Below are 14,687 nucleotides of genomic sequence, written 5' to 3' on the forward strand. Positions count from 1 at the left end.
CTGACACCCAGACACCACTACTACCAGTACGGTGCACGGAGAAAACTCAAGAGAAACAAAGTGACTCACCCACAGACACAGTGTGGCAGAACCCCCACCCCTGCCACCTTCTCGGAGAGGCGCACCGAGTGGCTCTGCGTAGGCAGGTGCGGTGGGCGGGCCACACATAGGGTGGAGGGTTGGGATCCGGGGACAGCGAGCATCCCCGGGGTGGGCGTGCACCAGGTGGAGAGTTCTGCTTCCCAGAAGTTGGGGTCCCTGAGGCGTGGGCAGCACCTGGGCGGGAGGACATGCACGGGTGGAAGGCTGTTTCCAGGGAGTTGGGGACCGGGGCCAGCGGGCAGGACCCGGGGGTTGGGGTCGTGCAACGGGAGGACCGATCTGCTTCTCAGGAACTGGGGGCCCGGGACAACCGACGGGAGCCGCGTCCTCCAGCAGGGGGCGGGCGGCGGCCGCGCTCCTCGGTGTTCCCGAGGGGCGGGAAGGGGGGCGGGCCGGCGTCCCCCGCGTCCGTGGGGATCGCGGGGTTGGCGGGGCGCCCGGGACACCGCTCAGTGTCCCGCGCGAGGACCCCCCGCCGGGCCCCACTCCCCGCCGCGCCCTCTCGCGCTCCCGCGGCCGGGCAATGACGCGCACCGGACCGGGCGGCGGGGCAGCGGGAGGGGCCCCGGCGTGACGCAGCCGTTGCCAGGCGCCGCCTTATAAACCTCCCGCTCGGCCGCCGCCGCGCCGAGTCCGAGCCGCGCACGGGACCGGGACGCAGCGGAGCCCGCGGGCCCCGCGTTCATGCACCGCCTGCTGGCCTGGGACGCAGCATGCCTCCCGCCGCCGCCCGCCGCCTTTAGACCCATGGAAGTGGCCAACTTCTACTACGAGCCCGACTGCCTGGCCTACGGGGCCAAGGCGGCCCGCGCCGCGCCGCGCGCCCCCGCCGCCGAGCCGGCCATCGGCGAGCACGAGCGCGCCATCGACTTCAGCCCCTACCTGGAGCCGCTCGCGCCCGCCGCGGACTTCGCCGCGCCCGCGCCCGCGCCCGCGCACCACGACTTCCTTTCCGACCTCTTCGCCGACGACTACGGCGCCAAGCCGAGCAAGAAGCCGGCCGACTACGGTTACGTGAGCCTCGGCCGCGCGGGCGCCAAGGCCCCGCCGCCCGCCTGCTTCCCGCCGCCGCCGCCCGCCGCGCTCAAGGCGGAGCCGGGCTTCGAACCCGCGGACTGCAAGCGCGCGGACGACGCGCCCGCCATGGCGGCCGGCTTCCCGTTCGCCCTGCGCGCCTACCTGGGCTACCAGGCGACGCCGAGCGGCAGCAGCGGCAGCCTGTCCACGTCGTCGTCGTCCAGCCCGCCCGGCACGCCGAGCCCCGCTGACGCCAAGGCCGCGCCCGCCGCCTGCTTCGCGGGGCCGCCGGCCGCGCCCGCCAAGGCCAAGGCCAAGAAGACGGTGGACAAGCTGAGCGACGAGTACAAGATGCGGCGCGAGCGCAACAACATCGCGGTGCGCAAGAGCCGCGACAAGGCCAAGATGCGCAACCTGGAGACGCAGCACAAGGTGCTGGAGCTGACGGCGGAGAACGAGCGGCTGCAGAAGAAGGTGGAGCAGCTGTCGCGAGAGCTCAGCACGCTGCGGAACTTGTTCAAGCAGCTGCCCGAGCCGCTGCTGGCCTCGGCGGGCCACTGCTAGCGCGGCGGGGGGGTGGTGGCGTGGGGCGCGCCGCGGCCACCCTGGGCACCGTGCGCCCGACCCCGCGCGCTCCGGCCCCGCGCGCGCCCGGGACGCCGTGCGTGCCCCGCGCGCACCTGCACCTGCACCGAGGGGACACCGCGGGCACACCGCGCGCACGCACCTGCCCCGCGCACCGGGTTTCGGGGACTTGATGCAATCCGGATCAAACGTGGCTGAGCGCGTGTGGACATGGGACTGACGCAACACACGTGTAACTGTCAGCCGGGCCCTGAGTAATCACTTAAAGATGTTCCTGCGGGGTTGTTGCTGTTGCTGTTTTTGGTTTTTTTGTTTTTGGTTTTTTTTTTTTTTTTGGTCTTATTATTTTTTTTGTATTATATAAAAAAAGTTCTATTTCTATGAGAAAAGAGGCGTATGTATATTTTGAGAACCTTTTCCGTTTCGAGCATTAAAGTGAAGACATTTTAATAAACTTTTTTGGAGAACGTTTAAAAGCCTTTTGGGGGCAGTAGTTGGCTTTTGAAAAAAAATTTTTTTCTTCCCTCCCCGACTTTGGATATATGCGAGATTTTGTTTTTGTGTTTCTGGTGTGTAGGGGGCTGCGGGTTATTTTTGGGTTGTGTGTGGTGGTGGGTGGGGGTGTTGCATCTGGGTTTTTCTCTTCCCCTGGCAGATGGGGTGCCAGCCCCTCCCCCCAGGAGAGGGGGCAGAGTGCCGGGTCAGGAATTCAGGGTGACTCAGCACCCATGGGTGCTGGGGGGACCTTGCTAGATACTTTGCTTGGGATGGGCGGTCCTCCAGGCTTCGTTTGAGTGTCAGGTTTGTGGAGAGGTCTAGACTCTGTAGGAAAGGCTGGTCCAGACAGCTGGGTCAGGGCAGGTGAGTACTGTATTCAACGTACTGTGTGTTGGTGGTGTGTAGGGGAGCCCGCTGGTCTGTTTGGTTTCTATGTCCCTGTGTAGCTGGGGGAGAGACTGGGCCAAGGGGGGGGGTGAGGGGGACAGTTGCCACTCTGCTTTCCCTCCCTGCCCAGAAGGGACTCAGAGCCTCCCTTACCCTGGTGCTCAAGGTGGCTGAGCCAGGACTTGAACGCAGAACCCGCGCTCAGGTTTGCCGGGGCAGCTCTGCTGCAGCCGGGCCGCCTTAGTGAGAGTCGCGGGTGTCTGAGGCGTAGTGGATGTGCTGTGTCCCGCCGTGCCTGGCACGCCAGAACTGTTACATAAGCGTTTGTTCTTGTTATTATTTTTGATGGGAGGTTCCTGGCGTTTGGCTGTGTGAGTGTGGAGCGCCTGTCCGGGGCCAGCATTCTGCAAGCCCTGGGCCTGCCTGCGTCTCCTTCAAGCCTTATGGAAGGTAGGCACTATTGTGCCTTTTTGCTTTATGGATGTGGATAGCTTGTGGCTGTCAGGTCCTGATGAGCTCCCTGCTGTGAGGGATTCTGGGTAGCAGGTAACAGCAGTTTGCCAAAGGCCCAAGGGAGCTTGGGAGCTTAGGGGTGACCAGTGACACTGGTTGGTGAATAGGGAATCCGTTTTCTTCCCTTTCTCTTTGGGAACCTGGAGTGTTGGGCCTGGTGACCCGTCTCCCACTGTCTCAGGCTGAGGACTGAGGCGCTCTCCGCCTGCACAGACCCTCAGATACTTGACTTCCACCCAGCTTCCTTCTAGGCCTAGACAGATGGACAGACACTTGACCCGGTGGGCCCTGGAGCCAAGGCCAGTACAGCCCCATGGCCCAGTGTCTTGGTGGCTTCTGCCTACACCAAGTGGCTGTTGGTCAGCTCCTCTGCTCCAAGACTTAGAAGCTAAGCCTGGGCTGGACCTGGGAGAAGGGGGAGACACCATCTTTCCAAGGATAGGAAACTTTAATGCACCTCTGCAGCCAGACTGACCTGACATCCATTTCTCAGCATACGTAACTTGGAAATCACAGAAGTGCCGCTCCCACCGGTAGGTGCATCTCCAGCAAGTTTGGGGTTGGTTTGTAGTCCCTGTCCCTAAACCCTGAATCTCCCACCCTTCATTTCCTGGCTCCAAGATCAGGCACCCCTCCCCCAAAGTAGAGTGGCAGTATAGACTGGCAAGGATGTGAACCCAGGCCCTTCTGATGACTCCAGGATCAGGAAAAGCAGTAGTGGGTCAAAGGTCAAAGGCTTAGACAGCCATCACTGTAGCAGAGGCCACTGATGGGGTGACATACCCCACGGACCAGGTCACCCAGCTGCCAGGGACCCCTGGACCACAAGCTTGGAGACAGAACAGCAAGACAGAGAGGCCAGCAGCCTGAAGGGTAACTGTGGGGTGAGGTCAATCCACAGAGCTGGTGTCTCTCCAGGACCTTGTCACAGGTGGGCTGCTGGGCCCTCCGGCTGCCAGGGCAGGTCAGCCATATTGCCCAGGGGCCCACTGGGTGGTTGTCACCGCTGAGACTTGCTAGGAGGAGGAGGAGCAACCAGGGCCCTCCCCACGCCTGCTCAGGATGGGAGCCTTCACAAAATGTACTCTCTCATCTTACTGTCTAACACAGCCACCCACAACCTGGTGACTTTACCCAGGAGAAAAGTGGGTGTCGGGAAGGGAAGGTGGAGGACTGCGCTCCATGTTGTGATCAGCTTAGCCTTGGTCGGAGCTTCTGCTATAGGATTCTTCTGCCTGGCAGAGGCTCCGTGAGGGGAAGTGACTTCTCTTAAGTTTGCACCACTGGGAAGGGTAAAGATTGGCACGGTTAGGGGAAGGGTGGCAGGAGGGGTGGGGGGCAACCATCTCCTACAACCTTCTGAGGAATGTAATGTCCCCCCCAACCCCCATATCCAGCCCTCGCTTGTTTTCTCTTTATCTCGCGTAGACATTTATTTGCCCGGTTCCTTTTCATTTATGTGACAAACATTTATTGAGCACCAGCTGTATGCCAGCTCCATTGTTGGTGTTGGATCTGGGTGGTGACAAAGAGCGAGGTGACAATTAACAGGGAGAGAAGGACACTTAGATATTCAGCCACTGGAACGACATAATGACAGGTGGGGCAAACACTGTGAAGGAAGAAAAGTGGGCCAGGGAAGGGTGGGGAGGGCCAAGAAGATCCCTGAGGGCTTCTGGGAGGAGGTGTCTCTCTGGGGCCAACCTAGACTGAGTGGGGAGCCTAGGATACTGTGTACAGCAGTCACTGAGCTGTGTGCTTCTCCAGCCCACATGAGACCAGCCCTAGTTCCCACCCTGGGCACAGAGGCAAAGTCACTGTTCTCAGGGCGTCTGAGCCAGGGGCATTTGACTTCCCAGTTCTGGGTGACGTCAGTGGCTCTCCACCTGCCCTCCTGTGACCTCAGACCTCCCCTTAGGGCTGTGGCCCCCTCCGGGATCACCTGCGGACCTGCTGAGATGGAGGGATCCCAGCAGCATCACATCAACTCCTCCTGCGGGAGTTCAGGTGTTGCTAATGGCTGAGGGGCAGCCTGAGCAATGCAGGGGAGTCTGGGAGATGGAGAGCTGGTGACCCAGCCCCTCCTGCGTCCTCTGAGGCAGTGGACAGGAGCCCCATTTTGTGATGTGATGTGTGGGGACCTACAACACAACTTTTCACAGGACAGTCTTTCCTCAAAGAGCAGTGTGGCTTTTTCTTTTTTAAAAAAATACAAGATTATGGGGTAATTTAAAGGCACGGGATTTGGAGGGGATTTAAACCAAGCTGGGCTGTCAGGTGGAGGACACATTTACTGTGGATAAAAGGATGGGCAGTGTGTCTTTGTTGACAAAACACTACTAGCTTCCATGCCAGACGACCAGTGTTGATGGAGTTGGGTTTGAACCCAGGGCAGTTGGTGGGCTCAGACCCTTCCCTGCTGGCCTGGCCTTGCCACAGGGTTGACAACAGACACACACAACCTCTGAGGGTAAGAGGTACCCTAGGAGCTTTGTCTCCTGATGACTGGAGACATCAAAGAAGACATTTGGCCTTTTAGGCTTGCACTTTTCTCATGGTGGACAAAGTCCATCTGGCCAACCTACCACAAGCAACGCTTAATGCAGGCCCCAGGTGAGCGGGATTTCCCTGCTAGCAACAATGTAACAACAGTAGAAACAATGTTGGTGATACCTGGTAAAGTGGTATTTGCCTTTTATCCCAACACTGGGGAAGTGGAGGTCCGGAGGTGGAGGCAGAAAGGTCAGGAGTTCAAGGTTACCCTCTACTACATAGAGAGTTTGAGGCTAGCCTGGGCTACATAAAACCCTAACTCAAATTCCACTCCTCAAAAAGGAATCCATAGCAAATTGGTAAGGTCATTCAGACAGTAGTAAAAGGCTTGAGAAAATAAGACCAAGAAGTGGTAGAATGTACCTGAGGATGGGCCTCAGAGGGTCAGCAGGTGCAAAGGTCCTGAGGCAGGCTGGAGGGGTGGCAGCAAAGGGTGGTGGATTCTTTGTATAGAGCCTCTGAGGCCACAGTGAGGCCAACAGAGGCAGTGTGAGGCTGGTTGAGTGGGTGCCCATGCCAGAGCCTGGCACCCATAGAATCCCTGATAAGTCTGGTGACAAACAAAACAGGCCCCTCAGCCCTGGAGGCTAGGCAAAGTGCAGTAGGTGAGGGAGCGGAGTGGCTGCCTGCCTGCCTGGCCCGGTCCAGGAGAGCTGAGGGGTTCGAGCCTGTGAGCCAGGGCCTGGAGCCATTTTGAGTTGAGCTGTGTGCCAGGCTGGCCAGGAGGGACTGGAAGAACAAAGGCTGGGTGCCAGGAGAGAGAGGAGTTCTCTGGGAAGCCATGACTGTGGGACAGAGGGCAGCCGCCTGGGGGTGGGGGTGGGGGTGGGGCAGGGTGGGGGGACCACAGTCCGTGCTGCAGAAGGAAGCCGGGCCTCCTATGGTGTCAAGACTGGAAGATAGGCTGGAGGCTGGACTTCCGAGAGGCATTTGTTTTTATTTAATTTCCAGAGAATGTGGATCGCTAATAAAAGAAAAAGAAAAAAAAGCCAAAAGCACTCATGATTTTAATACCCAGAAATAAACCTGTTAACTCTTGCTGTGTGACCCTAGGTATGTAACTTTGCCTCTCTGTGCCTCTGATTCATTGTTTATTAAGTGGTGGTAATAGCAAACTGGCTTCATTAGTGTGAGGAGGCAGTGAGGATTGAGTTGGTTCGCATGACAAATTTAAAATGATCCCGTCCTGGTTCAGGCTGGGCGTTAGCCATTGGCCTTGTACAGTGCAGGGAATTCACCACGTCCAGAGCATTCGAATTGGGCAAACAAGCACATCTTTTCCCTGGCCATGACGAGAAGACAGCAGCATTCCTCAGTGTTTTGAAAAGCTTTGACAGGTTAGTTCATGCAGAGACCTCTGGAGATGGCATTTCTTAGCTTCTAGAATGTTCTTCCACAGATTTTCATCCCCCTCCCCTTTCATCACAGCCAATGTTGCCAGTGCAGGATGCATGCCTTCCTTTCTCCCTCAGCCACGGGACTGCTCGGGTCTGGGAACAGCCGCCTTGCGGAGAGACCGAGTTCTCCAAGCTTCTCTTGCAGCTAGGAATGACCCCTGAGCTGTGAGCATAAACTGTAGGAGGGGCTGCCGGGAACTTCTCTGCAGGATCCTGTTCTTCTTACAGTCTGCCTGGAACTCAGATAGCTAGAGCTGCAGAGACCATCTTGAACCCAGAGGCACCGCTTCAAGCATAGTGGCAAACCTGAAAGACAAAAGGCGTTTGAGTCCCGGTGGCAGGGGGCGGAGGAGCCTCTCGGGTCCTTGCTGACCTTGCTCTGCACTTGTTTATGTGAATAAAACAAATCCCTGTTCATTAGACCTTTGTCGCTGGGTTTCCTGTTACTGGCAGCTGAATTCATTTCTGACACATTTGCCCAAATGGCACGGAGCTCACTGGGTCTCTTTGTCACCTGTGTTTCTCAGGGGTGGCCTAGTGCTTCCTTGTCAGGGCTGTTCTGCTGACACCATTCCCCGAGAGGAGAAAAGGGCTCTGTTAGATGAGGTGAAAGGGCTGATTTAATTCATTTGAACTACAGAAGTCATGTGTGAAGGCATCTGGTGTCTCCAGATGGCTCTGGAGTCTCAGCATGCTTCAGGTCAGGCGTGACCCAGGCCCTCGGGCTGGGTAGAAGCTTCTCAGCTGCCTTCAGACCCTGTTTTCCCACCCGAGTCCAGTGTCCCACACTTGTGACACTGGGCACAAGTGTCAGAGAGGTTCAGACCCTGCTGCGGAGTATGTTGTCAACTGTGCAAGGCCCAGATGTCACCCGGAATGACCTCTTTGCCCCACGCCCCAGCCACCAGCACCTGCTCCCTGGAGATGCCAGCCTGCCAGGGCTGGAAGGCACCTTCGCCAGGCACAAGGGCCAGCCCACCGCGACCGCTGTGGGGCGAGTCAGGAGGCCAGGGAGCTGGCTGGGTAAGTTATTATTTTTATAGCTGTCACCAGATCTCTGGCCCAGCCCTGGAGCCCTGGCAGGGACAGAGGCAGCCTGGGAGGAGAAGGAATCCTCAGAGACCTGGGAGCCAGGGCAGGGGCTGTGGAGAAGAGAGCACTGGGGCGGGTCAGGGCCTGCTGGGCCACAGCCTCGCCTGCTCTGTGGGGTGGAGGGCTGGTGACTGATACACAGATGTGGCACTTCTTGCCTTCATCCCTGACCCCAGGCATATGCCATGAGGGGTCTCGCAGGCCATTCAAGAGCTGCATGGCACCTGGCTGGAGTCCCCTAGGCCTGCTGCAAGGTCATGCATTACCTCTTTGACAGCCTTTTACTGTCTGGTCCATGTGGCCATCTCCTGCTATGGATTCCTCTTCTTTAGGCTACCATCCACACCTGCAAAGGCACTTAGCTGTCCCCTACCGGGGACCTCAAGAGGCCAAGCCAATGCTCAAGAGCCCCTCCCTACACCTAGGTTATCAGTACTCTGATCTTGTTGTTGAGACAGTATGGTGTGTAGCTCAGGTCACCCCTAAAATGCTGATCTCCTCGCCTCTGCTTCTCGAGTGCTGGCATTAGAGCCCTTCATTATGTCTGTTCCGTGAGATCCATGTTGGGGATCGAACCCCCGACCTCGTACATGCTGGATGAACCGCATCCCTTGCCATGGTGCCCTGAGTTCTGGAAGCAAGAGCTGGCTCGCCTGCTTCTGTGAATCGTGTTAAAGGAATCCCATACTGTGGCCCCCAAGTCCACCTTGACATGTCCTTAAGTGGCAGTGTGTGGCTTACTAGCCTTTTTCATTGCTGAGTGGCCACTCAATAGCTTGGGGACACATCCACCTGGGCTCTGTAGGGGTGACTGAGGTGGGTACGGTACAAACAGGTGGTGCCAAGAGTGGACTTCAGGGTCACAGCCCCGGGAAACATAGGAAATGAAGCATCTGTTCATGGCGATGACCCCCTCAGTGTGTGTGTGTGTGTGTGTCTGTCTGTCTGTCTGTCTGTCTGTCTGTCTGTCTCTGTGTTAAAAAAACACTTATCATTTTTGAAAAAGATCAAAGATGTATAGGAAAACCACAAACTCTGGTGTATTTCATCTGAACTGAGAATAAATCGCTGAGTTCTCATCAATCTTTCATTATTTATTTCTCTTAAACTTCTTCTTGGGGCTGGAGAGACAGCACAGCCGTTAAGAGCACTGGCTGTTCTTTTCAGAGGATCCGTGTTCAATTTCCAGCACCAACATGGTAGCTCACAACTGGCATTCCAGTTCCAGGGGACCCGGTGCCACCACACAGAGGAATGTGCCAATAAAACACCAATGCACTTAAAATAAAAGCAAGGAAATCTATTAAAATTTTTGTTTCTCAGTGGGCAGTGGTGGTGCACACTTGTAATCCCAGCACTTATGGGGCAAAGGGAGGCAGATCTGTGTGAGTTCAAAGCCAGTCTGGTCTACAGGGCGAGTTCCAGGACAGCCAGGACTGCGCAGAGAAACTCTGTGTCAAAAAGCTAAAAAATAATAAATAAATACATAAATACATAAATAAAATTTTTTGTTTGTTTCTGAGACAGTCTCACTATTTAACTCTGGCTGGCCTGGAACTCACTAGGCAGACCAGGTTGACCTTGGCAGTCCCTTGCCCTTCCCTGTCTTTACCAGGTCCGGGGCTCCAGGGGGTTGTTTGTGGCTGGGTCCCTCCAACAGCTCTAAGAGCTCCTGAATGTGACTCAGGCTCTGAGCCTCTGCAGGACCCAGAGGACTGAGTGCTACTCCCTGTCCCAGTGCTGCTGGTCACACTCTGGTCACCTGACCAAAGCAAGTCCTGCAGGCTTCACTTTCGGTTTTGGTTTAGGGTTTTTGAGACCAAGTTGCCCTGGCTGGCCTCAAACTTGCAGTCAATCTTGTTTTTGTGTGTGGAGCTCTGGGCTCAGCGGCGGCCATCTTAGTGGGTCAGGGGGTCAGGGGGTCAGCAGCTTCTCCCTCTTCCCACCCAACAGGCATCAGAGGGAGGAACTTTGAAACAATGTAAATAACCGTGGGTGGCCTCCAACTTTCGAGAAGTTACTTTTTCTGCTTAACAAAATTAACCTGGCCGGGTGATGGTGGCTCACGCCTTTAATCCCAGCACTTGGGAGGCAGAGGCAGGCAGATTTCTGAGTTCGAGGTCAGCCTGGTCTACAAAGTGAGTTCTAGGACAGCCAGGGCTATATAGAGAAACCCTGTCTCGAAAAGCCAACAAACAAACAAACAAACTTTTTGTGACTATTTATTTATTTATATGTATGGTTGATGTCAGAGGGCAACTTGTAGGAGGGGTTGGTTCTCCCCTCCCTGTGTGTCCAGAGGATCAACTCAGGGGGTCAGGCTCGGCAGCGGGCACGGTTACCCTCCCCCCTCCCCCTAGCCATCTTGCTGGTCTATACTTACTTCTGCTTACCTATTTATTGACTGGTTGTTGTTGGTGTGTGTGTGTGTGTGTGTGTGTGTGTTATGATGACTCTGGGTATGTGTGTAGTATGTGGTAATGTGGTATGTGTGTAGTATGTGTGTTGTGTGTGTTGTATCGTGTGTGTGTGGTGTGCATGGTATATATGTGTGTGTTTGTGTGGTATGTGTGTGCTGTATTGTGTGTGTGGTGCATGTGGTGTGTGTGTGCTGTATGTGTGTGTGGTATGTGTGTGGTACATGTGTGTGTGTGTGTTGTATGTGTGTGTGGTATGTGTGTGTGTGGTATGTGTGTGGTACGTGTGTGTGTGTGTATGTGTGTGTGTGTTTTCATGGGGCGAGGGTACATGTGCACATGCAGGAGTCTTCCTCTGTGGCTGTACCTTATTTTTAAATGTGGGCTCTTTTCGCTGAAGCTCATGGGTTGGTTGTGTTACACTGCCTGGCCATTGGGCCTGGGCTCGGCCTGTCTCCCCCTCCCCAGCACTGGGGCTACAGGATCACACCGTTGCACATGGCTTTGATGTGGGTGCTGGGGGTCTGAACACAGGCCCTTAAGCTTGCAAGGCAGGCGCCTTACCCACGGAGGCGTCGAGCAGCCCCTCATTTATTTTACCACTCTAGAGTCGTCATTTCTTCGTTACCTGGAGGGTTAAGCCAGCATCAGGACCATCACTAGAACATCGTCATAAACACTTTTTTTGTTTGTTTGTTTTTTGTTTTTTGGATTTGGTTTCTTTGAGACAGGGTTTCTCTGTGTAGCCCTGGCTGTCCTGGAACTCACTATGTAGACCAGGGTGGCCTGGAACTCAGAAATCTGCCTCCTCTGCCTCCCAGAGTGCTGGGATTACAGGCGTGCGCCACCACCGCCAGGCTGGGGTTCTGGATCTCGGACTCCTGTCTTCGTGTTCTGAGGACAAGGCGGGGCTGCCCCCAAAGGCCCCACCTCTCATTTTCCCAGAGGTTGGGGGTTCTCAGACTCTCTGAAGCCTGTGAGGGCTTCAAAACAACAACAACAACAACAACAACAACAACAACAACAACAACAGCGTAGGATCTGTGACTTGCCCTTCATCAGATGAGACTCTGCCCCAAGTTCTGGGTGTGCTGGACATCAGAGCTGGCCCTTGTCTCGTCAGCCACTGGGCCCAGATAGATACCAGGAGACCGAGATGGAGAGGCCTGCCTGTCAGTTCCTGGATGACTTAGGTCTGGTGTGGGTCAGGGTGCTGCGGCCTCCACACAGGTGGCTTTGGAATGGGGTCACTTTCTCTTCTGGGCTTCCCATGCTTTAAAGAGTGGGTGCCACAACTCCTGTCTTCACCTACCAGATTCCGCTGTCTTCTCCCTGAAATGGGGTCTTAAAAGAATGGTGATCCTCCTGCCTCAGCATCCCAAGTGCTGAGATGACAGGAGTTAAGTACCCACTCTTAGATTTGTTTGTTTGTTTGAGATAGGATCTCCTTGTATAACCCACATTTGCCTTTAAGTTGCCATCCCCCTGCCTCAGTCACTGCTGGGCTAGCAGGTATGCAGCACAATGCCAGGCTCCCTGAGAGGCCTCCAGCTGTTGCTTGGAGGCAAAACTACTTTTGGTTGAAAATTTCTGATACAGAGGGAGATTAAGTGTCCCTTGGTGGTATGTGGGAAGGATCTGCTTTCCCTGTCCCTGTCATTTGGTTTGATCAGGCAGAGTCTGCATCCAGGTGGGGTGAATCCCGACCTTTTACCCCTGGTCTCTTCCTGGGTTGGCCAGGGTCAGATACAGGGAGAGAACATTGCAAAATCAGTCTTTGGGCTGGGTCTCATTTAATCCTTGGAATTGCTCGGTGGGTGGGATGGGACACTTCCCTGTCCTCATTTCCAGCCATGAGACAAATTGCAGGTGTCCTCACAGGACACTCAGGAACCCAGTGTCACATTCCTGTTGTCCTTGTGCAGGAGCAGAGAGCCCATTTCTAGCCCCCAGGGAATGCAGGGTGAATTTAAACCAAGGAATGCCCTACAGAACAACTGGCCCATCCCCCCTGTCATCTGGAGGTCATGAAAATTGAGGGACCACCAGGGAAGGAACAGCTTTAGACGGTGAGACCCCAAACACAATGGGAGAGACTTAGGCCACTCTGGACCAGACAAATGTCAGAAGATCCACGTGGGGACAATTGTGATGTTGACTTGAACTCAGTTTTAGTACTGTGTGTGAGTGCACACATGTGGTGTGTGTGTGTGTGTGCTGGTATGTACACACATGTGCATGAGATGTAGGTCAGGAGCTATTGGATGGCGGCGATGTCATATTTACAACTCATTCTCAAATGCAGATAGAAGGGCAATGCTAAGCTGGGTCTGGCAGCACGCACCCGGATTACTGGCTTGGTCCAGGCCATCCTGGACTGCACAATGATTTGAGATGCTGTCTCAAAAATTAAAGAAAAAAATCACAAGGAAAGAGGGCCAAAGATCAGGGAAGCTGTGGGAGAGCAGCCTAGGGAGACAGCCTGGAGCCTCACACGAGCCTTCCCATTTCTCTGTATGATACCAAGAGAAACTCTGACCTCCAATGCACCCAAGAGAAAGAAAGCGCTCGCACAAGGCTTGTGAGCCTCAGCAGTTACAGCTCACACAGTCTCAAAGCAGAGTCAGGGAACATTCCCAGTGATAGCAAAATCTCAGTCAAGCTGCAGATCTGAGCACGTGGCTGGTGAATCTTGGAGGTGCTCACTGTGTGAGGATGCTAGACACGAAGGGCCACTCTGTGTTAAGTCTTCGGCTACAAAACTGAAGGGCAAGCCAGGCAGTGGTAGCGCACGCCTTTAATCCCAGCACTTGAGAGGCAGAGGCAGGTGGATTTCTGAGTTCGAGGCCAGCCTGGTCTACAGAGTGAGTTCCAGGACAGCCAGGGTTACACAGAGAAACCCTGTCTCAAAAAAACAAAACAACAACAAAACAAAACAAAACTGAAGGGCAGTCACCAGGGAGGCTGGGTCACTCTGCCAGTTTGCTCTGTGGGCAGGGGAGTTACTGCCTGCATGGGGGTATCGGGAAGCCTCCTGGACAGCTAAGAGGTGTCTGGATCTTACAAGAAGGGCTCCTCTGGATACATCAAAACACACTTGTAGAACAGTACATAATGAGCCAGGCTCGCTTGCTAGAGCATTTGCCCGATGCCAGGAGACTCTGGCCCAGTTTCATCCCCTGGGCAAAACCATGGTATCCTGGTGGCCCACGCCTGCCATCCCAGCATGAGGGAGACGGAACAGGACAGTCAGAGGTTGAAGGTCATCCTCTCCTACATAGGGAGCTTGGAGCCAGCCTGAGTCACAGGAGGCTTTGGAAAACAACAAGAACAAAAGGAAATACACAGAAGGTTCATGGGAGTTTGGTGCATGTGACCCACTCCCTTATGCGCTGTACCACACAGCTCAAACCTGAAGTCAGGGACACAACCGAAGAGCCAGAGGAACATGTTGAAACAGAGGAGAAGGAGGTGGATGGGAGGCAGGGAGGCAGGGAGGCAGGGAGGGAGGCAGGGAGGCAGGCAGGCAGGGAGGGAGGCAGGGAGACAGGGAGGCAGGCAGGCGGGCAGGCGGGCAGGAAGGTGGGCAGGTGAGTGGGTGGGTGGGCAATCCAGTAATCCAGGAAGCAAAGGGGCCGGTGCAGGGAGTCATTTCTCCAGTGGAAGGGGTGTCCTAGGCATCTGAACCCAAGGAGAAAAACTAAAACAATCCCAGAGTTCAAAGCTGCTGTGACCACTGCTGGAGGTCACACAGCGAGTGGGTTTCAGGACCTGATCTGAACCCAGCTCTGAGGACCCGTGTGTGCTCCCTTCCTGCTGCTCAGCTCTGGCCTCACCGGCAGGAAGAGCCCCATTGCGATCTGGGAGGGTCCCCAGGGCCCAACGGAGATGGCAGATGGCGAAAGCAGTTTGGCAGAGAAGGTCCAATCCAGAGGGGCAGCTCCAAGTGGGGAGGGGTCAGTGGGGCACAGGCCCGCACTGGACGCAGCCATCTCCCCTGGGCCTGGGCAGCCCCAGCCTCCACCTACCTCCCCTGACTTTTGCCTTGCTTCCTGGGTCAGAGCGTGGGATCTCTTGCCTCCGGGCTTGGGTACAAATCCAGTTGCATCTGGCTTGGCAACGCGGG

General features: G+C 55.5%; 1 protein-coding gene and 1 long non-coding RNA gene across 2 annotated transcripts; both read left to right on the forward strand.

The window, feature by feature from the left end:
- Positions 1 to 716: 716 nt before the first annotated feature.
- Positions 717 to 2,180, forward strand: Cebpb (CCAAT enhancer binding protein beta). Its single transcript, XM_052184359.1, has one exon. It carries the CDS (start codon positions 787 to 789, stop codon positions 1,681 to 1,683), a length of 897 nt encoding a protein of 298 aa, XP_052040319.1. The 5' UTR covers positions 717 to 786; the 3' UTR covers positions 1,684 to 2,180.
- Positions 2,181 to 6,505: 4,325 nt separating this feature from the next.
- Positions 6,506 to 7,472, forward strand: LOC127686294 (uncharacterized). Its single transcript, XR_007978068.1, has 2 exons — positions 6,506 to 6,992; positions 7,084 to 7,472. It is a non-coding gene; the product is annotated as an uncharacterized LOC127686294 (long non-coding RNA).
- Positions 7,473 to 14,687: the final 7,215 nt, after the last annotated feature.

The sequence above is a fragment of the Apodemus sylvaticus genome, chromosome 5, assembly GCF_947179515.1.
Source record: "Apodemus sylvaticus chromosome 5, mApoSyl1.1, whole genome shotgun sequence".
NCBI lineage: Eukaryota > Metazoa > Chordata > Mammalia > Rodentia > Muridae > Apodemus > Apodemus sylvaticus.

What these genes read in the sequence shown, in the direction of transcription:
- Cebpb (XM_052184359.1), top strand. Translation starts at nt 787, where the DNA reads ATGCACCGCCTGCTGGCCTGGGACGCAGCATGCCTCCCGCCGCCGCCC.